This window comes from Terrapene carolina, unplaced genomic scaffold (assembly GCF_002925995.2).
Source record: "Terrapene carolina triunguis isolate 2854851 unplaced genomic scaffold, T_m_triunguis-2.0 Scaffold96, whole genome shotgun sequence".
Taxonomy (NCBI): domain Eukaryota; kingdom Metazoa; phylum Chordata; order Testudines; family Emydidae; genus Terrapene; species Terrapene triunguis.
The window spans coordinates 7,822,403-7,846,678 of record NW_020664447.1 but is presented as its reverse complement, the minus strand read 5'-3'; the positions used below and the strand labels follow the sequence as shown (position 1 = coordinate 7,846,678).

The following is a 24,276-nucleotide window of genomic DNA, read 5'->3' as shown; positions in this document are numbered from 1 at the left end:
GTGCACTCCCAATCAGAGGCAAATGCTTGTGGGGTTCTCACCCCTACATGGCAGGAACTCTAGAAGATATTAGGCTTTCCAAAGATGGCTTTGTGGTATTTATCCAGGCTTTCTTCACCACTGTTTTTCAATTCAAGTCTCTAACTTTTCTCTGCAATACAAGTGTATGTGTTACATTCCCCAGAGAGTCTGCACCTGCCTGGAAAATGAGAGCTCAGAGGCCTCTGCTGAGCCTTAGTCTCACATGTACTGTACTAGTGCAATGGGTTGCATGCTGAGCTACTGCATGTAAAAATAATACTTAGGACATGACTTTTTGATACCCACAGTTGCCAAAGCAGTATGTTTTGACCATTAGTAGTCGATTATGTTGCAAATCTATTCACTTCACTCAGCTGGTTTCATATTATTAATTCCAGTGGTGTGACTGCAGAGCACATATAATCTGTCAAAAACATATTTGGTTAAAGCCGTTCTATTCCTCAGAGGGAGGACAAAGTTTACTTAGTCAGTGAACTGCTCTATTATTCATTTTTTGAAACTGTAAAATGGCCTAGAGATACAAATGCTGTACGCTGTATAAAACAGACATGTTTTCCAAACTTTGATACATATCTATTAAACTAAATGTTACACATTAATGTAGAATAATAATAATTCCATTATGAAAATGATATAAAGAGGATGTTTCAATGACATGGTTTTAACCATTCGGAAGTTAGGAAAGAAAATTCATTTATTTAACTCTGCCACCCTCTGTGTGTGCATCAGGATGCTGTTTTTAGTTACACAATCACATACTATTTTCCAAACATATGTTTTCCCTACAACTTGGGGAGACACGTGCAACGTCTTCTATTTCTGTGTAACATTCTGTGTACACCAGAGCCCATAAATCACTAATATACTAGGTATACAGTGAATAAGCCAAGGACTTCTATGCTGTACATCTTACAAGGCCGTATGAAGACAAAACCTACATGATGGCATACTTCTTTATTAGGAACTTCTTAAGAGGAGGCTTTCTTGAGAACCTCCATAAATACTTGCAAAACAATTAGGTCAACAAGTGTCATATTCTGACCTTATTTTCTCCACACACTGGCTCGCATTTCTGGGCAAGGTGTGGCTGTTGGAGGGATAGGTTTACCCCTCTGTCATGCACAGACCATTGTCTCCTTTGATTTGCAATGTCAGGGAAATGGAACTGGTTTGCTGGTGTGCCTTTGAAGATTGATGGAACTAAAGAGTTATCAGGCAGTCCTGAGAGATAAGACTGCCCTGACAGATCACTCTATGGGTTGGTAGCACTTCACGGTAAATTTTGGCCTCTGCTAGGGATACAGTAGTCCCTATTGACACCATTAACCATGAGATTTTGTTGGTTCATTTGAAAACCCTAGAAAGGGTGGCTGGAGCTGCTCTGGAGTGGCCCTGCTCCTACTATCTCACTAAGAGAGCCCAAAGGACAGCTGTGAGCAATCGTCCTCTGTGCCAAAGGTTCTCTTGCATGGGTGTTGCAGGGATCTACACTGACACCTTTCCCGTACGTGAATATGAAGCCCCTGGAAGGACTGATTAAGAGACCATGTCTGCGCTGCATTCAGTATGACACCCCGCTCTATGACTCCATCACATCTGAGCCAGCCAGAACAGTGAAGCAAATTACCCATTTAGATAGAACTGGGGCTTGAATGAGAGTCTTCTCTCTGTGAGTCTGTCTATGTGAAGCTGACATAAAGTTGGTGGGTTGAGGGAAATGGCTGGAAACATTGGCTGCACTGCTGTCAGCACCCTTCATTGAGGAAGTGTGACTGCCATTTGCAAAACAGGCTTGCAAGTTGGGAGTGGTGCTGGATCTTGGATGCCCGGTAGCTGCTGCAGCCAAGAGAGTTGCAGAAGCTGAAGCTAGTACAGAATGCTGCATCCCACTTATACATTGGGAGCAGGAGCACTTTATAATCAGTGATCTGTGATTTGCACTGGGGATCCCATTAAGTTTCCAGATGGAATTCTACATAATTTGGTTTTAATCTACAAAACCCTAGATGATTAGGGACCTTGTTACCTGAGAGTCCACTTTTCTCCTCATGACATACAGCCACCAATGAGATCAGCAAAGGCACTTGGGTGGGCGCTCCCTTGATATAAAAGACAGGAAGCTGCTGACAGTATGTTGTCTGAGAAGGGTCAATGACTTTGGAACTCATTTTCACCCTGGTGTTCCAGAGCCTGGATTTGTGCATGCTGCCAGGGGCATCTCTTTTCCCAGGCTCTTGAGGAGGGGAGTAAGTTGTTATATTTATGGGCAGTCCTCTTGAATGTTTTTAAATTATGATATACGTGCTCAGAGCACAGGACGGGGGGGGGGGGTCTATAGATATTCTATCTCTATACATTTAAGAAAAATAAAACATTCAGTGTAAATATACTGCGGGAGTAATTCCACTGAGTTCATAGTCTCTAAGGTCAGAAGGGACCACTGTGATAATCTATGCTGACCTCTTATATAACACAGGCCCGAGGGATTCCCTGAAGTAATCCCTATTTGAACTAGAGCATCTTTTAGAAAAACATCCATTCTTGATTTTAAAATTGCCAATGATAGAAAATCCACCACAACCCTTAGTAAGTTGTTCTAATGGTTAATTATCCTCACTGTGAACAATTTGCACCGTATTTCTAGTGTAAATTTGTCTAGCTTCAACTTCAGCCACTGGATCTTGTTATATCTTTGTCTGCTAGATGGAAGAGGCCATTATAAAATATTTGTTCCCCACGTAGACACTTATAAACTGTGATCTGGTCACCCCTTAACCTTCCTTTGTTAAGCTAAATAGATTGAGCTCCTTGAGTCTGCCATTTTAAAGCATGGTTACTATTCCTGTAATCATTCTCATGGCTCTTCCCCGAACTCTCTCCAATTTATTAACATACTCCTTAAATTGTGGACACCAGAACTGAACACAGTACTCGAGGTGCAGCAACACCAATGCTAAATACAGGACTCCCTACTCCTACTCAGATTCCCCTGTTGATACATCCAAGGATCGCATTATAGCCCTCCTGGCCACAGCGTCACACTGGGAGCCCACGTAACTCCAGAATCTTTTTCAGAATCACTGGCTCCCAGGATAGAGTCCCCCATCCTGTAAGTACAGCCTATGTCATTTGTTCCTAGATGTATACAGTTGGCCACATTAAAACACATATTGTTTGCTTGCGCCCAGCTTACCCTGCAACCCAGATTGCTCTGTATCAGTGACCAGTCCTCTTCATTATTTACCATTCCCTCTCAAGGAAGTGACTCTTGATTTACACTGGGGTAAAGGAGCTCAGAGTCTGACCCCAAGAGTGTATTAAAGCCACTGCATTAGGCAAGAACATAGAAACAAGGGCGCCACTTTTGTTCCAAATGAATAATGGAATTGATGGAATGCATAACCAGAGGAATAAAAAACCAATAGTATAAATATACAAAAGTTAGTGGAGTTACTCTGGATATAGACAGGTGTAACTGAGAGCAGAACTGTCCCTATCTCTAAACACAGACATTCCAGTTAAACCAGCATGCCCAAATATAATAGTTAGCAACCCAACATATGGACATATATTTTAATATCTCACTGCTGAAATATATTGCACTTTTTAGTTTAATGTTTCTCTGTTTTAAGGATTCCTTTGATGTATGGTTGCTGTACTATGTCTCTGATCTCCATTATGCAGTGTAAACACTCCCTTGATAACATCACCTAGCTATAGCCCATAAATTCTATGGTTTCAGGAACAGAATTATAAACACCACATGACAGTTCACTCTACTCCAAGCTACTGTATTTTACCAGCAATTTGAAGAAGAAAGGACTGTCTATACCACATGCTCATGAGAGTATTTGCTTTTCTGCAATAATCTCAATAAAAATTTTCAGTTCAACAACATGTTTTTCCACTGAAAACTGACACAGCTCTTTTGATTCATGGTGTTTTGTGACATGCAGGAGGAGAGTTAAGCTGATAAGTTTTCATGGCAAAGACAAAACACAATGATTAATAATAGGAGCTACTTCATCAAATGAGCTCACTAATGGTTGGATTAAATAAGAAATATTACACCCAGCTCCATGGACTTGCCTGAGATTTTGCAGTGCAGAATCTAGATATTTTTTAAATATTGAATTTGGCATTGAGAAACGGACTGAAGTCAAAGCAAGCATCACATTTAGATCTTTAAATAGGTAAGTTGTACAAACTACTCAACTATTCTTGCTCTATTCATTGGAGCAGAAATTTAAACAAGTTTAAAATCAAATTAGGTTAGGAAGGTTTACTCTCAGCAAAAACTTCTTGTCCAAATAGCTGTTCCTTAAAAAATATAAACTAGGTGGCTCAGTGGAATGATACACTCCTGGAGACTCAAACTGAAAGCAACAGGAGTGATTATGCTCTGTTCTTGGTAGCTAGAGAAATTTTTGCCCAAATCTCAAAAGCTTGGGTTTAGCAAAGCACCTAAGCACATGCTAAATTGTAAGCATGTCCTTAAATTATGTCCCTGTTCCAGAAACAACTTAAGCACAAGCTTATCTCTAAGTATGTGCTTAAAACCCATTGATTTCAACAGGAATTAAACACATGCTTAAGTACTTTGCTGAACTGTGGCCCAAATCACCATGCAATTTTGTATAACTGGACGATTGGGTCAGCAAGCCATTAAGATTGGACCAGCGATGAGCGATGACATAGCTATGTAGTGCCGCTTGCGGTGAAGCTGAAAGGAGGCACTGAAAGGAGGCAAACATAACACAGCCCCTCACTTTCATAAGCAATAGCTTCTATAAAAAAAAGTTGAAAAGGGAAAAATAATCAGAGTAATATTACAGTGCATTGATGGATGTCTATCAGCCTTGAGAAATACTGCCTCAAAGTGACATCAGTGCCAACAGTGGAAAGCACGCGGGAAGAGACTAGAAATGGGTAGATACAACTAAGAAGAGCAGAGAACTATTTAAGATTACTGGGCATTTCTTTGGATAACACCTACTGATTCTGGGTCTCTCTGTTGTTCAAGAAAAGCTGAGAATTCCACCAGTCTGAGTTTGGTTGTACCAATGGATCGACCCTGCCAAGCGGGAACTGAGGGTGCTGGAGCTGATGCAGGCTCAAACCCTGAAATACAAAGTATCATTGTTATGTACAAGTCAATCAATTTCTCAACTTCCATTTTCTGTATTAAATTTAACGAGGAATCATAGGGCTCTTCTTAATTCAGATTTAAAAAATATACTAAATCAACATGGATTTATTATTTGTTAAAGGTAAACAACATGGAAAGATGGGGATCCAACCTACTGACCATAGTATCAATGTGGTTGGTCAAGCTAAGGATGGTGTGAAACAAAAGTGGAGCTTCCTTGATTTATTTGGCTAACGTATCACTGTATAATCTTTGCTTAAACGATATAATTAATTATTGTACACTTTACACAGCATTACAACTGACATTTCACTAGCAGCATGGTCATTCGTAGGCAGCGTGGTCTAATGGGAGTCAGGAGATCTGGGTTCTATTCCTGGCTCACCACTGACCTGCTGTGTGACCTTGGGCTTTCCTCTCCTGTTCCTCCTCCCACTCTTGCCTATTTATAGTGTAAGCTCTTCAAGGCAGGGCTCTTCTATGTGTTTGTGCAGAGCCTAGCACAGGGGGGCCTTTAAGCACTACTGCAATACAAATAATAATAAATAATTAATGTAGGGAGATGAATCGTAACTTAAAGTGAGAATAAAGGGTCAGTGACTTGACCCATTATGAGGAAGCATGTCTACCACCAGAACTGATTCACCACAATTAAAACTGTAACTGTTCTCTTGCTTCAAATTGTGGAAAGTCACAAAAGGAGAAAGCACAAAGAAGGAGTGGAGCAACTGACCTGGGGAGACAAGACACCACAGAAGGTAGGGCAGAGATAATCCCCCAAGATTTGAAAATCAAGAAGACATTTCTGAAGGGGGTTCAGAGAGATGGACAACAAGCTAGTGAAGGTGAAAGAGGACTCAGGTAACATGTTTCTACTCCCTGGAATGGGAATCTGACTGTAATTCTTCTGCACCTCAAAATTAGATAGCGGAGATTTAGGAACCCTATATAAAAAGGGGAATTGCAACAGTCAAATGTGAATATGGATTTCAGTAATGCTGAAAATTCTGGCAGTGTTCTAACAGTGGCAAGAAACAGATTCCAAAAGGAGATGTGAAAGACTAAAAGTTGAAGATGACTCATAATTTCTGGCTTCGGGAGCAACATTACGTAATTTAGGAAAAACGAGAAGAGAGTGAGATATGCAAGACCACAAAGGAAAGTTTTTACTCACAAAGACAGCTAGCGTCTTTCAAGTAATCTGTAGTAGGAAATTATAATGGAGAGAAGAATGGATAGAATCGAGAACAGCCAATAAATGAGAAATAAAGGGATGAGGAAGTTTGGTGAGGGACACAGTTTGTTGTCATTTGCATAGAAATAATGCCCATTATTGGAACTAGCAATGAAATGCACATGAGATGACAAATAGGGGGAAAGGTCACAGACATAGTTTTGGGCAATCATAGCCTCTTTTGCTCCGATGTATAAGGCTTCTACCAGACTAAGGAGTAGCTAGCAGAGGAGAGTGCTGGTGGCACTTGCTTCTAAACTGAGATGCTCTGGAAGAAGAAAAAGATCAATACCGGTAGTGACATGTTTTATACTTTGTAGGACTGAATATAAATTATTTTGGTATAATTTTAGCTCCGATTTTAAGTAAATGCAATTTACTTTGCATGAGTGAGGGAAGCAAGATTTAGCCCTTAAATTGCAATATGCAACCCATCACCCATTCTGTTCTTCACAAGTCATTTTCTTGCATCGTATGAAATACCACCAGATGATATACTTTAGTGCCACAAGAACTGCTGGCATGTGTGACAGTGCTGGGATTAGGAGTCCCGTTTTCCTACCTAAGCAGTGACTTTTCTTCATAATTAATCAATTGCTTGTCCATTGATGTCTGGAAGGGACATATGAGACTCTGGACACAGATTAGTGGGCTCTGTGGGGTTCAGAAACTAACATAACACACTCATTACTTTTCCTTATGCAATTCAGCTCTGTTTAAAGAAGCTAGAAAATGAAGTTACCTGAAATGGGAGCTGTGACTGTTGGCTGAATAGGATAGGCCTGCTGAACGAATGGCTTTACACTGGAATAAATAGTTACACAAAATCACATACTATACAATTCACAGTTCATTCAGTTCATTATATAGCACAAGGAAATACATTGTTAATCAACTTTATGCACACAGATGTCTCTTTCCTAGTAGGCATATTTAAAAAATAGTTAACAAACAGGTTATGAAGCAAGAAGGGGTTACCCCAAATGTAAAACAGAGCCTGATTCACAAGTTATGGGGCTTGATAGTGTTCACTTAGGTCAGTGGTTCTCAATCTATTTGCCATTGTGGGCTGCAGATGCAGCTCTCTGTGTGTTATGTGAACCGCATCCACATAATATATATATACCTGTAATGTAACCATAATATACCTGTATGGCCCTGAGGATGTCACATGGGCCACATGTGTGCTGACTGGGCTGCAAGTTGGTTGAGAACCACTGACTCAGGTAGTAGGGAAGAATAATTCCCTCCACTGCAGAAATTACTGGATAACAGTAACAGAGGTCAGACTAGATGATCATAACGGTTGCTTCTGGCCTTCTGTGAATCCAAACCCCACTGAATCCAACGGAAAGACTCCCACTGATTTCAACGAGCTTTGGATAAGGCCTATAATGAGAGCTGGGAGGAGGTATTCCACAGATCACACTTTCCTGTAGGGCTGGGGCTGAATACGTCAGGTTTACAAGTCTCTTCTCTACATGAAGTTGCTGTTACCAAGATGCCATGCAGCTTCAAACCCCACTGAACGGGGCCAGGCCTTTCATCTAGTTGTGGCTCACGTGAAGTGGTCATTCCCTGCCCTACAGAAAAATAAGATGTCTGAGCTATCTTCCCCTACACCTCCCCTCATCTCCTGTATATATTAAAATGAGTGAGGTAAGATTTGTGTTGGAAACACACATATACATACACACAACACTATCATATACTTGTTTTATAGTGCAATTCTATACCGGAGGGGGATGGGGGTGGAGAGAGGATTATTGTCCACAGTTAATATTCAGCTTCTGTCTTACGGAGTGTTATCACTTGTAACGTTTTAACAGGAGCCATACGAGCTATTGTGACTGAAAAGGTTCATATAATTGTCTAATCTTCTATTTTCATCTTGCTAAGTATTTGCCTGAATAATATCCTCTGGCAGCGAATTCCACTGACTAGTTATATACTGCATATAAAAGCATTCTTATTTTTCAGACTTACTCTTGTGAGGATCCCGGCTGCCCTGTTTGTATCATTCCTGGCCAAAACTAGAGGGGGTGGGGAGAAAAACAACTTTGTAATTGCCTTCTTTGTAGAATAATTTCATACGTTTATACACAAAATTACTTATTCATTTTGCAAACACAGATGTAAGTACAATTTGCGCATAAATCCATTGATTTAGCCTTTAATTCCTACTGATCGTTGTTAGGAAATAAACTTTTTATTGGCATCAGTTAACAACTTACCCCAGGTGCACCAGGAAATGTAGGACGGGGAATTCCTGGCAGGCCCAACTTGTTGTGTATAGCAGTAGCTGATACTATCTGAGCGGATGACATTGCTGCCATGTGCTGAAGTGCCTTGTCCTTTGCAGTCTGATCCTTTAACATGACAATTACATGGATTCTTAAAACATTTGGCACAGCAAATCCTGTTAAATAAGTGCAGCTACAAGCACGTAAGCCAAACTTAAAAGGCCACAGAAAACAAAAAATAGAAAACCATGCAGAAAAATATAGCATGAAGGCTAAAATACACTCGAACTTCCTCAAAGCAAAAATCTCCTCTCAGAGATGCATGGCAGAGCCGAACTCTATCAGTCTGCTCTCCTGACATGCAGGGAACTCTGGAAGAGCAAATTGTTCCCCAAGTTCTGCAAATCGGATCCACATAGGCAGATCCCTTTGCAAATGCAGTGCTTCCCTGACTTCATCTAAGCTGTCTTCAATAGAGGTCTCCCTGTATGGCTCTGATTGCAGGACGGGGACCTATGAGAGTTGAGCTTGACTATGTGGATCTGAGAGAATTTGCCCTTAATGAAAACTTTTAAGAAGAACACAGAATTACAGTCACTTGTGAACAGGGCATTATTTCTCTTCATGTTTACAGATAGACAAACATTTCAAATTCTGGTATCCTATATATATATATATATATATATATATTTAAATCATCACAGAAACAAGGAAACACATTTGATAACTTCCAATTTGAGAAATTTCCGTTAATAATTTATAGTGCTTCCAAAAGAACAACAAAAAAACGTGCTTTCAAGCACAGAGACCTGGCTTTTTTAAAAAAACTGTTTGATTATAGATTTAGGTAAGTGGATGTATTAGGACAATAAAAATAGGCACACAGTAAATTTTGTTACTCTATGGCCAGATCATGGTTCCTCATTTGTAAATATTGTATTAATAAATGCTAATGTTTAGGTCCACGACTTACAGTGAAGGAACACAAGCAATAATAGGCAAGTTCATTTTTACAAGCAAAGTAGCAAGCATGCTGGCAAGGGATGCATGCTTTTATATATGGTACATGAATGTGCATATATGTTTCCTCTAAAGCTTATATGTAGTAGTATTATAGGTGAGCAGTTTTCCTTTGAATAGCTCCTTTAGAAACAGCACAGGCTGAGAATACAGTAAAAGCTAGCCAAAAAATCTGCCAAGCACAGCTAATGTACATAATACTTGGTTTAGTTAAAATACTTACCATGCTTGTTACCTGGATACAATAACAAACAGTTTGTTAAAATGCTTGTGTATAACAGAAGATTTTTAGTAAAGTGCTTCACAGTGTAATAAGAGACAAAGGAAGAGCTGTTTGCCCAATATTACATATAAGGTATAAACAAATACATAATTTTCACCATGGGACTGATTCATCAAAAGATAATAACAGTAAAAACATTTGGGGAACTACGCTCTTCTCCACAGCAGACCTGGGGTGACGGGTACTGGCCCTTCAGCATGTTTCCATGGCCTTGGTGGGATCCAATGAAAGCTCCTCTGTTGGATGGAGCTCTGTATATTTTGGCCTCTGCTGGTTTATAAGGGACCTGACGGCAGGTGGAGCAGGGGAGTCTCAGCAGCATTCTCCCTTCCACACCCTGCAGGTTTATAGGCAGAAATCCAATCAAAGGTTAATGCTTCTTGAAGCAGCATTAACACCTGTGGACCCATACATAACTGCTCCTGCACAGCCACAGGGGAAGCAGCGGAGAGCAACAGGGTTCCCGTGAAAGCCAATCTGACAGGGAGAAAAGGACAGTGGAGTGGCTGTGTAGGGGACACAGGGACTCTGAGGCTCCTGAGGTCTCAGGAGATCTGCTGATTCAAAAGGCTGACTCCACTAACAGTCCTGCACATTGAGAAAGAATCTTCTGACTGAAAACTCTAGTAAAACTATAATATGGCCCTCAGACAACATGTGTGGTGTCCTTGATTTCTGACTTGGTGAATTTAGATTTAAGGCCTAAACCTGAAGCCTTTACTCAGGCAAAACCACCACTGAAATTTTGAAATTAGTTGGTTTGAAAGAACCAACAATTTCCTGCACAGCCTCCTCTCTAGGTATGATATATCCAGTGCCTTCACATAAACAGTGCAGCCAATTCATGGGCTTCTTTTTTAATTCCCAAATATACATTGCTCTGCTGTTACACCTCTACCCCGATATAACGCGACCCAATATAACACGAATTCGGATATAACGCGGTAAAGCAGCGCTCCGGGGGGGAGGGGGCGGGGGGGGGCTGTGCGCTCCGGCGGATCAAAGCAAGTTCGATATAACGCGGTTTCACCTATAACGTGGTAAGATTTTTTGGCTCCCGAGGACAGCGTTATATCAGGGTAGAGGTGTATGTGGAATTTACTCCTCTGTGAATCTAAACTCTACTGGGGGTTAAATATTCAAATACTCTGTTTGGGATATAAATGCCTATCTGGGCATTGCTCAAGCCCACAATGAATTATGCTCTTACAGACAACCAAAAAAAAAAAAGCTTTAAAGATTTCTATTTTCCTACAGGAGTCGCACTTCAGAGGAGCAAGTCCAGAAATAGCACCTGTGATTTGCCTTGGAGATAGCTACCCTTTACTAGTGATACGTCTGACACTTGTGAGTTGCAGGAGCTGTCATAGGAGCTGTGCAATGGAGAGAAGATTTGTTTAAGTTATCGTGGGGGACGAGAAAGGGTAATTCTAAAAAAAATCTGATTGTGAAGAGCTAAGTGTGTATATATACACACACACACACGAATAATAGAATGTACTGTTGCTATGTGCCTTTAAACACTCTGCATTTCATCCCAGAGGCGCATGCCTTTCTGTAGTAGCAATGCGTTTCAGTCTCTTTGACTGGTTTTTCAATTCTGCAAGGCTGGAAGAAGACAAGATCAGCACAGGCAATGCAAGAATAGCCCCGAGGGCAAATGTCTCACGGAATTATAAAGGTCTATATAAGTTCTTTAACTGGTTTCAATGGAGCCACACAAATAAACATCAGCTGACAGTCTGACCCTAGTTTAGGATTCTGAGTCTCTGGTCTGGTAAAGTTTTTTAGTTGGTCAAAAAGGAAGTTTTTTCAGAGTTAAAAAATTGCCTGGTTTAACTTCTCTTTCATTTCAAAATCAAATACAAGTAGACAAGAGGCTCCGATTTCCATTGGTCCCGAGCACACATAACTCTAGAGGAAGTCAGTGAGAGCTGCAGCTGATTGACACCTGTAAAACTGGGCCCAAGAAACTAGTCTTCCAAAAAACTGGAATAAATCTCCATTTTAAGGTTAATTTTTTACTTGGATCAGAAAATGAAGCACTGGCCATATTTACCTTAAGAACATAAGAATGGCCGTACTGGGTCAGACCAAAGGTCCATCTAGCCCAGTATCCTGTCTACCGACAGTGGCCAATGCCAGGTGCCCCAGAGGGAGTGAACCCAACAGGCAATGATCAAGTGATCTCTCTCCTGCCACCCATCTCCACCCTCTGACAAACAGAGGCTAGGGACACCCTTCCTTACCCATCCTGGTTAATATCCATTAACGGACTTAACCTCCATTAATTTATCCAGTTCTCTTTTAAACGCTGTTATAGTCCTAGCCTTCACAACCTCCTCAGGCAAGGAGTTCCACAAGTTGACTGTGCACTGTGTGAAGAACTTCCTTTTATTTGTTTTAAACCTGCTGCCCATTAATTTCATTTGGTGGTCCCTAGATCTTGTATTATGGGAACAAGTAAATAACTTTTCCTTATTTACTTTCTCCACACCACTCATGAATTTATATACCTCTAACATATCCCCCCTTAGTCTCCTCTTTTCCAAGCTGAAAAGTCCTAGCCTCTTTAATGTCTCCTCATATGGGACCCGTTCCAAACCCCTAATCATTTTAGTTGCCCTTCTCTGAACCTTTTCTAATGCCAGTATATCTTTTTTGAGATGAGGAGACCACATCTGTACGCAGTATTCAAGATGTGGGCGTACCATGGATTTATACAAGGGCAATAAGATACTCTCCGTCTTATTTTCTATCCCCTTTTTAATTATTCCTAACATCCTGTTTGCTTTTTTGCCTGTCGCTGCACACTGTGTGGACGTCTTCAGCGAACTATCCACAATGACTCCAAGATCTTTTTCCTGATTCGTTGTAGCTAAATTAGCCCACATCATATTGTATGTATAGTTGGGGTTATTTCTTCCAATGTGCATTACTTGACATTTATACACATTAAATTTAATTTGCCATTTTGTTGCCCAATCGCTTAGTTTTGTGAGATCTTTTTGAAGTTCTTCACAGTCTGCTTTGGTCTTAACTATCTTGAGCAGTTTAGTATCATCTGCAAACTTTGCCACCTCACTTTTTACCCTTTTCTCCAGATCATTTATGAATAAGTTGAATAGGATTGGTCCTAGGACTGACCCTTGGGGAACACCATTAGTTACCCCTCTCCATTCTGAGAATTTACCATTTATTCCTACCCTTTGTTCCCTGTCTTTTAACCAGTTCTCAATCCATGAAGGGACCTTCCCTCTTATCCCATGACAACTTAATTTACATAAGAGCCTTTGGTGAGGGACCTTGTCAAAGGCTTTCTGGAAATCTAAGTACACTATGTCCACTGGATCCCCCTTGTCCACATGTTTGTTGACCCCTTCAAAGAACTCCAATAGATTAGTAAGACACGATTTCCCTTTACAGAAACCATGTTGACTTTTGCCCAACAATTTATGTTCTTCTATGTGTCTGACAATTTTATTCTTTACTATTGTTTCAACTAATTTGCCCGGTACATTAGACTTACTGGTCTGTAATTGCCGGGATCACCTCTAGAGTCTTTTTAAATATTGGCGTTACATTAGCTATCTTCCAGTCATTGGGTACAGAAGCCGTTTTAAAGGACAGGTTACAAACCTGAGTTAATAGTTCCGCAACTTCACATTTGAGTTCTTTCAGAACTCTTGGGTGAATGCCATCTGATCCCGGTGGCTTGTTACTGTTAAGTTTATCAATTAATTCCAAAATCTCCTCTAGTGACACTTCAATCTGTGACAATTCCTCCAATTTGTCACCTACAAAAGCCGGCTCAGGTTTGGGAATCTCCCTAACATCCTCAGCCGTGAAGACTGAAGCAAAGAATCCATTTAGTTTCTCCGCAATGACTTTATCGTCTTTAAGCGCTCCTTTTGTATCTCGATCGTCAGGGGCCCCACTGGATGTTTAGCAGGCTTCCTGCTTCTGATGTACTTAAAAAACATTTTGTTATTACCTTTTGAGTTTTTGGCTAGCTGCTCTTCAAACTCCTCTCTGGCTTTTCTTATTACATTTTTACACTTAATTAAGCAGTGTTTATATTCCTTTCTATTTACCTCACTAGGATTTGACTTCCACTTTTTAAAAGATGCCTTTTTATCTCTCACTGCTTCTTTTACATGGCTGTTAAGCCACGGTGGCTCTTTTTTAGTTCTTTTGCTGTGTTTTTTAATTTGGGGTATACATTTAAGTTGGGCCTCTATTATGGTGTCTTTGAAAAGCATCCATGCAGCTTGCAGGGATTTCACTTTAGTCACTGTACCTTTTAATTTCTGTTTAACTATCCCCCTCATTTTTGCATAGTTCCCCTTTCTGAAATTAAATGCCACAGTATTGGGCTGTTGAGGTGTTCTTCCCACCACAGGGATGTTAAATGTTATTATATTATGGTCACTATTTCCAAGTGGTCCTGTTATAGCTACCTCTTGGACCAGCTCCTGCACTCCACTCAGAACTAAACTGAGAGTTGCCTCTCCCCTTGTGGGTTCCCGTACCAGCTGCTCCAAGAAGCAGTCATTTAAAGTATCGAGAAATTTTGTCTCTGCATTTCGTCCTGAGATGACATGTTCCCAGTCAATATTGGGATAATTGAAATCTCCCACTATTAATGAGTTCTTAATTTTGATAGCTTCTCTAATTTCCCTTAGCATTTCATCGTCACTATCACTGTCCTGGTCAGGTGGTCGATAATAGATCCCTAATGTTATATTCTTATTAGAGCATGAAATTACTATCCATAGAGATTCTATGAAACATGTGGATTCACTTAAGATTTTTACTTCCATTTGATTCTATATTTTCTTTCACATATATTGCCACCCCCACCCCCACCCCCCGCACGACCTGTTCTGTCCTACCGATATATTTTGTACCCCGGAATGATTGTGTCCCATTGGTTGTCCTCAGTCCACCAGGTTTCTGTGATGCCTATTATATCAATATCCTCCTTTAACACGAGACACTCTAGTTCACCCATCTTATTATTTAGACTTCTAGCATTTATATACAAGCACTTTAAAAAATTGTCACAGTTTATTTGTCTGCCCTTTTCTGATGTGTCCGATTCTTTTTTATGTGAATGTTTCTCATCTGATCTGGCCCCTAGATTATCCTCTTCCATCCTCTCCTCCTGACTAAAACCTAGAGAATCTCTATCTTAGCTCACTTAAAAATAAATAAAAAATTGCAACAGCATGTATAGCCACATCAATGGCTAACCAATACAAAAGTGATCACTTTGTCCATCAATGAAATGCAGACATTTCTGGGGTGAAACACAATAACTGATTAATAATACATAGCAACAGTCAGAACAGTTTAGGCAGAAAGTGAAGAATACTATATCCAATTAAAATAGCAGGGGGAATTTAGGCAGGCAGATTACAGTAATTACCCAAATTGGAATTTGGCCAGGACACATAGCCTACTCTAACAGAGAATGCCATGGGATCTTTAATGACCACAAGGTGTCAGGACCTTGATTTTACATCTTATCGAAGTCAGAGTGCCTCAGTTATCAATTTGGAATAGCCCTACTGAAGTCAATGAAGTTGCAAATATTTACACTGGGGAAATGAGAGTAGGATTTGGACCAGAATATCCAGCAGCACAATTTCCTTCAGTGCTATGCTGAGATATTGGTTCAGTGTAGACTCAGAAGAAGAGGTTCCCTACAGCATTATTAACATTAATTCTTGCAGCAGCTTAAGGTATTTCTTGGATGAGTCCCATCTGGTACTGACCTGCCCTGACCCTACTTAATTTATGAGCTCTGATGGGATTACGGCTGCCCAAGAATGACACTGAAGTAAATCATGGATTTCATTTTTAAAAATCCTCTCTTCTTTTTCTCCCATTACCAATTTCTTGTATTTTGTGATGTATAGTTAGAAGCACTAGACTAGATTTAGAGCTCAGTCATACCAGTAAAAATCCGGAATTCTATTGAAATCACTAGATTTTCCAATGAGCTCAGAATTGGTCTTGCAATTTTTAGCTTACTGTCTCCAATTTGCAGTTATAAGCCTTTTGAAAGATTTTGTGTGGGTGGGTGTGTGTGTGTGTGCGCGCACACACATGGACAAGGGATAAATTGTCAGAATCTAACAAATTGATTATACAACTTTTAATGAATCAGATCCCTGGTGTTTATGTTACACACATTATTTTGGAATGTGGATCACTGTCACATTAGCAGAGAACAATTCTCCAGAATCATCCATTTTACATCCAAATTACAAATTTAAATACATTAAAAGAAACATAGGGTAAAACAAGTTTTACATAATCAGCACATTAGGATTTTTGCTTGACTTTCTTTTAATCCAACATAAACAGCAGAATAATCAATCAGTTTACTGTAGTTCTACTAAAAGAAAAAGGATCTGTTATCCTAGAATGATAAATGGGGCTTTCAATACCACATTGACTAGATGGATTTGAAAAAATATCTAAGACATAAGAAAATTAAGGGCAACAAAAGATCATGTGAATTCAAAAAGCCTTTAACACCTATCAAATGATTTTTTAAGACAAAACTTTTCTTGTAGGAGAAAAATATGATGTGGTGAAGAAGAAACAGCAATTTGCTCACAAAATGGATTTTACAGTATACAATAAGACACTGACATAAAATAGTTTCCTAATAAGTAATTTTGCAGATGTTATTTCTGCTCATATATTGTATTGATTCAAATAACCTTTGCAAGTATTAGCTGTAGCTCCAAAAAGATAAACAAATCGTGAAACTATACAATTGTTCTGGACAAAAGACAGAAAGCACTTGAATGTTTCTAGCCCTGCTCTCCAATTTGCTTATTATTAGAGAAGACAGTAGTAAATACAAAAGCTGGCTATTTCAGCCAGGCAATAGCTAATGCCAAGAAGAGAATGCGCATTCAAAGCTGTCCCAACTTGCTGCCTAATGAGTAGCAATTAATCCATCTTATTGTATTTCAAAATGCTGAAGACTCCATTCACATCAAAGGGAATTTTTCAAGGCTTTTATCATTGTGCATTTAAAAAGTATAGCGCTATCTTTAGCATTCTATAATTGTCAACAATATTTTTTTATCCCTCAATGTGGAATGTAGAACAATGGATTTTAAAACATATAATACGTGTGAACTGTAGGCATTTTAATGTTTCTTTTTTGCTTCTCTTTTAATTAATCTTATACTATCAAAGAATATCTAAAATCAAAGTCAAAGATGGGAGTGGATTCTGGTATATGGACTTTTTCGTGAATTCTGTATCCTTGCTCTTTATTTAGGCAAAACTCCCACTAGCTTCAATAGTAGTTTTTTTTTTAATGTGGAGTAAGGATTCAGTTCACCATTAGTACGGAGAAGGGAACATCACTCTCCCACCCTCTCTTGCCTCTTTCTCCACGACGCTTCCATAACCTTAGAAACATTTTAAAGATGGGGGTGGGGAGGCTAAGATCCCTAAAAAAAACCCTACAATATTTGAAATCCTGGCCTAAAGGAAATAGGATGCATTACCCTCTCTGGTGAGATCTGTGGGACACTCCAGATTGGTGTATTTGAGATGTAGTAACAACGTTTACAGGTAAAAAATTTCCTGCGCGCTAAGATCCACCAATCCAGAGTGATTGTTGGCATTGTGCCTGGTAAATTATTATAAAGACAACCATACTGCACCCTCAAAAATACTTTCCATTGAGGCTTTCCTCTCACTATTCAGGAAGAGGATGCTGGCAAACAGCCTTTACAAGGAGTGGGTAAGAAATATTATCTGTCAGGTAAGCTTCAACAATATGCCAGCCAATTCCTAGAGTAACCATAGCTTTGCGATCTTTACATCCAGTCCTAGGATACTGACAGAGGATGAACAGCTAATTGGATGCCTTACATTCCTTAGCAGGAGTGCCAAGTACTCTCTCTATCTCTATCACTGGCTAGATTCAGGCAAAGGCTAGTTAGGTAGAATGATCTCTTGGTTTAAATTAAATCCTGAAGGCATCTTGGTAACAAAAATTAGGAACTAAGGTCACTGGGACATCTCCCAGAAGTCCAACACAATGGTTATATGCAAAAAAAATTATTAGCTGTGAGTGAGCCAGAGCCAAGACCAGTGGATCCACACTACAGAGTTCTATAGGCCTGAAGCTCTGGATCTTAGATATCTACTATAGATCACCAAATTAGGAAGAGGAGGTGTATGAGATATTTCTAAAACAAATAACAGAAATATCCAAAACACAAAACCTGGTAATAATGGGGAACTTTAACTAATAATATGGCAAAACAGAATTTTTTGTTCCAGAAAGTGGAGAAAGTAACCAGGGGGACAGTTACTTTAGACTTAATTCTCACCAACAGGGATGAAATGGTAGCGAATCTGAAGGTGGAAGGCAATTTGGGTGAAAGTCATCATGAAACAACAGATTTCATGATTCTAAGGAAAGGAAAGAGTGAGAGCAGCAGAATAAGGACAATGGACTTCAATAAAGCAGACTTTAACAAACTCAGTGTACTGGTAGGTAAGGTCCCGTGGGAAGAAAAATCTAAGGGAAAAAGAAGTTAAGGAGAACTGGCAATTTCTCAAGAAGACAATATTAAAGGCATAACTACAAACTATACCAACGCGAAGGGAAGATAGGAAGAATAGTAAGAGGCCAAAATGGCTCCATCTGGAGCTCGTTAATGACCTGAAAATCAAAAAGGAATCCTACAAAAAGTGGATACATGGACAAATTGCTATGGAGGCGTACAGAAGAATAGCACAAGCATGCAGGAACAAAATCAGAAAAGCTAAGGCACTAAATGAGCAAGGGACATAAAAGAAATAAGAATACATTAGGAGCAAGAGAAATAGGAAGGAAAGTGTAGGTCCCTCTGCTTAGTGGGGAAGGAAAGCTAATAGCTGATGACCTCAAGAAAGCTGAGGTGTTTAATGTCTGTTTGCTTCAGTCCTCACTAAAAAGATTAATGGTGACCAGATACACAACACAATTAATATTAACAAATAAGGGAAAGGAATGCAAGCTAAAATAGGGAAAGAACAAGTTAAAGAATATTTATATAAGTTGGATGTAGTCAAGTCAACAGGGCCTGCTGAAATTCATTCTAGGGTACTTAATGAATTAGCAGAAGCAATCTTGGAACAGTTAGCAATTATCTCTGAGAACTCCTGGAGGATGGGTGAGGTCCAAAAGACTGAAGACGGGCAAACCTGGTACCTATTTTTAGAAAGGGGAAAAATGAGAACCCAGGTAATTACAGACCTGTCAACTAACTTTGATACCTGGAAAGATACTAGAACAAATTATTAAACAATCAGTTTGCAAACATCTGGAAGGCAATAGGGTTATGAGGAATAGCCAGCATGGATTTGCCAAGAACAAATCATGCCAAACCAATCTATTTTCTTTCTTTTACAGGGTTACTGGCCTAAAGAATGATATGGGGAAGCTGTGGACATATGTCTTTATTTTATGAATTTGATATATCTTGACACAGTCCCACATGACATTCTCATAAGCAAACTAAGGAAAGGTGGTCTAGATACAATTACTAAAAGGTGAGTACATAACTGGTTGAAAGCCCGTATTCAAAGAGTAGTTATTCATGGTTTGCTGTCAGATTGGGAGGGCATATCTTGTGGGGTCCCACAGGGGTCAAACCTGGGTCTGAAATACTATTCAATATTTTCATTAATGACTTGTATAATGGAGTAGAGAGTATGCCTATAAAATTTGCAGATGACACCAAGCTGGGAAGGGTTACAAGCACTTTGGAGGACAGGATTAGAATTCAAAATGACCTTGACAAATTGGAGATTGATCCGAATTCATCAAGATGAAATTCAATAAAGACCAGTGCAATATACTGGGATGCTCTAGGTTTACTGGGTTCTGCCACAACACAGAAGGCTGGACTTGATGACTTCTTGAGATCCCTTCCAGCCCTACATTTCTATGATTCTATTTTCCAGTTGTCATTTCAGCCCAAAATGCCTATAGGAATAACAACAAACCAACTGCACAGCTGCTCCTCAACATGCTACCAGATTTTTGCAAGGGAATTTTGTAAGTGGAAGCATGTTTAGGGAATAATCTTGTGGCAAGCCAAGAGAAAAGGAGACCTAGGAGACTAAGGCCATCAAGCATCTCTGGCTGAACTGGTAGTTATGGACAGACAGAAAGGATATTTGAATTCTTTCCAAAAGCAAAAAGATTTTCCCCTCACACTACAGTTGAGAAACGTGATGCTCAGACACAGGTTGTCTTAAATGTCAGTTGATCTCCTGAACACTACCCATAGAACATTATATAAAAGTTATATTTGGCCTTTTCTCAGTGCTGGACCACTTGATTCGCCAATAGGTAGCACAGCTGGATAATACAGGTGTGAGATACAGGATAACTGCATTCCCTTGTTACCCCAGATGCTCTGACACTGGTTGTTTTTCATGTGCTGGCTAATACTAACCCCAAAGATGATTTTACACGTGATGATCTGGTTATAGCAAAATACAAGTAACTGGTCTTTACTGTAGCATGGACAATGAAATGTAAAATCAGGGATGCCAAGAAGTATCCAATCCTTCTTCCACCACAAACAAATAATGTTTCCCTAAGGTAATTTTCAGCATATGTTGGGAAGCATGGGTAGTTAGATATAGAAATTTTAGTTGTTCCACAAATCAGGTAATTCCACTAATACAAATTATCTGGAGGGGTGAGGTTTCTTCCAAGGTCCAAAAGAATTGTTTCTTCCTTTTCTGAGTGAGTGGTTTCAGCTGCATGAGGAGGTAGAGCAGTAGATGTGTTCCTCACTGAAATTAGAGTACTTGTATCATCTTCTTCTTCCTCAAAATTTCAGCTCCTCCATTGTGGGGGAGGGGAGAGGAGGAAGTGGCAGCTCTAATTTGTCAAGAGATGATTGTGCAGATAGAGCAGGAGCCAGGTTATAGACACAGAAATACCAAGTGCAACAAGATGGCAGCAAGGGGCCATCTGCTTGGGCGGAGTCTGGGCTTCGCCCCTCTCCCTCCTCCTTCCCTTCAACATGCTGGACACTCTTCTGAACAAGGAATTTGAAGAGAGGTGTCAAATTGTGTCACTTCCTCCTAAAAGCCAGTCATATAAGGACGGTATTCTGAGTACAGTATAAATACTTCCCTTGAGGCAGTTAGGTGGGGAAATAGGCAGAGTCTTGGCGTTGCCCCTTCCCCTCAATGTGCTGGCAAGCATACCTGAGCCTGCATGTGTTAGTAAGAGGGGGCTAGTCACAATTTGCTGCTGGTATTGGTTAATTTCTCCACCATGGAGCAAACAGAGAGTGGAGGGAACTGTGCCTCTCCGGGACACATTTCCTTCCTTTTGCTGCCCCTTTCACAGGGCTTGTTGTGAAAATTGAAATGGCCCTTTTAAAAAATTGCTTTCTCCATCCTTGCTGTGTAATTCTTCCACAGACTTGAAGTGAATGTCTTCTGTAGAGCTGCAGGGATAGTGAGACCTGAGTGTGAAGGGAATTCTTAGCACCAGAAGGGTGGCCTAATTTTCACTAGTCCATTGCTTGTTACTCAGCTGAGGTACAGCTGCAATCCATCAATCAGCACTGATGGATCTGAGAGTGTAGGAATTAAAGAAACCATTACACAATAAATTGTTGTACTAGCAGACTGTTCCTTCTTTACACAGCTCCTTAAAACCAACAGTCTTAGCAGGATACTTTTTTGAGCTCAATTTATGGTAAGTGCCTACAGAAAGTCAACTAGAAAAGGGGACTTTTAAGTATCACTGGAGTTTAGTTTTTTGCCTTGCTCTGTGAAAAGCTTCAGTAGGAATTGTACAGCAGGTGCAGTAATAAAGAATATTTTTGTTTTTAAAATAGTGTCTTTTCATATTTGATGGTACTTTAGGGTATGGACAAAAATATTTTTTCAAGTTTTCCAAACACTATGGCCAATTTTTTAGTTAGGTTCTTATTTAAATGCCTAAATATAGAGCTAAATTTTCTGATTTTCAAACTGCTGAGCATTCACAGCTCCTATCTATGTCAATGATAGCTTCAGGTGCTCAGCACCTCTGAAAATCAGGCCACTTATTTAGATGCTTAGATATGGGTTTAGGTACCTAACTTTAAGCACTCAGTTTTGATCATTTTGGCCTAAATTGCTACATCTCTCTGTATTATTGCACCCTTGGTTAAAAAGCAGTATGTTTAAGTTGCCTTAGTTCTTCATCAACCCCAACTGCTTAGCCAGTGCAGCTAAAAAGCCAGCCACCACAGCCATACAAGCTTGCCAGCATGCTGCCCACTGAAAACCAAATGCTTCTATCAAGTAGGCCTGTTATAAAGCCAGTCTGTTATTTACATATTGCAGTTTCACGATTGTGGTGAGCTTCCCCAGCACTCACCACTTTGTATTGTGAAATTACTTTCTGAAATATTTTGCTTTTCAGCTAGAACAAAAACATGATTTGTTCTCATTCATAGCCCCGGGGGGAGGGGGGAAGAGTGGAGGGTGGGGGGAAGGGAGACAACCCACAACAACTCAGCAAAAAGAAAGGGGGGGAGGGGGGAATAAAAGATTTACAAGTTGCTTTGCTTTTTGTCAACAAAAAAAAATTTAAAAACTCTAAAACCTCCTTGCATTTCTAAGTAATGTCAGGCAACTAAAAACGTAACACAAGATCTCCCTTGGAAAATGTGCAAAGACCCTTATTAATCATTTCCAAGAGGTTCCTTTTAGTTTTGGGTAGACCTTTCATGGAAAAATGGGGACATGTACAATTCCATCAAGTTAGATTAAACAAACATATTAATATTCCCCCAACATGATGCTGATTGAGAATCTCCAAAGATTAACTAAGATAAATGTAAATATTTTACTTTGAAAGGAATATATCTTCGGGGAATCATGTACAGTAGTTAATTTAAAGTTATATTAGACTGTACTGTGGAAATTTCAGCCTGCAGTTTCTAAAGCAATCTTAATAACCATACTGTCTGGCTGTTAGAGTAAATAATTATTTTTAAGTATTCTTGAAAGCATTTCAAAAGCACAGATTAAAAGCATTTTGGAACAGAAAAGAAGCATCACAATCCCAGTTATCGCTGTGGAAATGTTTTTTGTGTACCAGTGTACAAAAAAAATAAAAATAAAAAAACCCTCCTTTTATTTAAATACACTAACAATCTAGCACTAAGCTGTTAAAAAACTAACGGGTTAAAAATAATCATGTTTATGTGCTGAGTAGTTATAAAGAGTAGCTCATTTTGTATCTGGAGAGTGTTAAAATTTTTAATATGGATGCTAGTGCAGAAATCAGAGATTAAACACAAAGAAATGTAAACAGCTACCACATGCAAGAAAACTAGGTTACAAGAATCACAGCACCAGGCATTCACCAATCACCATGGAAAACAGGAAATGAAATGCATAGCAACCACAAGCCCAAAAGCAGAAAAGCGCATACCTTCAGCTTGGAATGAAAATCACGAGATTTCCTTCTGGCAAGAACCTGAATGTGACTAGACACCTGCAGGGTAGGGGAAGGGAGGAAAACAAAGGAAAAGCCTGTAACCATGGAGATGAAAAGCCCCCTACAACTGGGCAAGCCAAACGTACCTTAATGGCGGCTTGAATTTCTCGAACTTTCTTTCTTGCTAAGACCTGTATGTGACTAGACACCTACATTGTTCAGATTTATAAAAAAAAAAGAGAGAAGAAGAAAAGAAAAAAGAAAAGAAAAAGAAAAACAAAAAGGAAATCAAATTTAAAATATCTTTTTAAATTACTTTTTTTTGTGGGGGGAAGTTATTTGCATCTTCAGTAAGCTCTGCTGTTAAAGATACCACATTCCCAGCCAGATGCCTAGCTCTTAGCACCAAGGCTTAATAACACAGGCCATCACTGCAGTGACGTGACTAAGGAGAAAAAAGTTTAATCTATCAAGTTATATAGTTTTTTACAGGAGAGAACCAATGACACTGTTCAGAATTAGGTGTGGACCACTTGCTCTTTCGTTACAAATCCTACGACCCCTACAGACAGCCAAAGAGTCTTTACTCATGCAAAAAATCAAATGGACTTCTTGCATGAATAAGGACTATCCATATTTGTAGGGTTTGCAGAATCAGGCCCTTGTAGCATTGAGCATTGAACGAGAGACTTTATTTGACACAGCATCAAGAAATATTAACAATAATTTATCGTGTTCTATGACCTCAAGTGATTACACCAAGGCTGTGTTTTGAGCTACATTTGGTGATAAAATATTGACACACTATAG

General features: G+C 39.6%; 1 protein-coding gene across 2 annotated transcripts in view; it reads right to left on the bottom strand.

Annotated features, from left to right (window-relative positions):
* The window catches only part of TEAD1 (TEA domain transcription factor 1), a 147,736-nt gene that overhangs the window by 39,298 nt on the left and 84,162 nt on the right, over window positions 1-24,276 (bottom strand). The window contains exons 3-8 of one of the 2 annotated variants that reach the window (XM_024195971.2): window positions 23,613-23,675; window positions 23,461-23,523; window positions 8,660-8,794; window positions 8,412-8,458; window positions 7,168-7,229; window positions 5,039-5,163 (exon numbers count right to left, since the gene is read on the bottom strand). In XM_024195971.2, the coding sequence (XP_024051739.1) occupies window positions 5,039-5,163; window positions 7,168-7,229; window positions 8,412-8,458; window positions 8,660-8,794; window positions 23,461-23,523; window positions 23,613-23,675 (495 nt within the window). The remainder of the gene's footprint in view (window positions 1-5,038; window positions 5,164-7,167; window positions 7,230-8,411; window positions 8,459-8,659; window positions 8,795-23,460; window positions 23,524-23,612; window positions 23,676-24,276) is intronic. The other variant, XM_024195980.2, reaches the window with a different exon arrangement.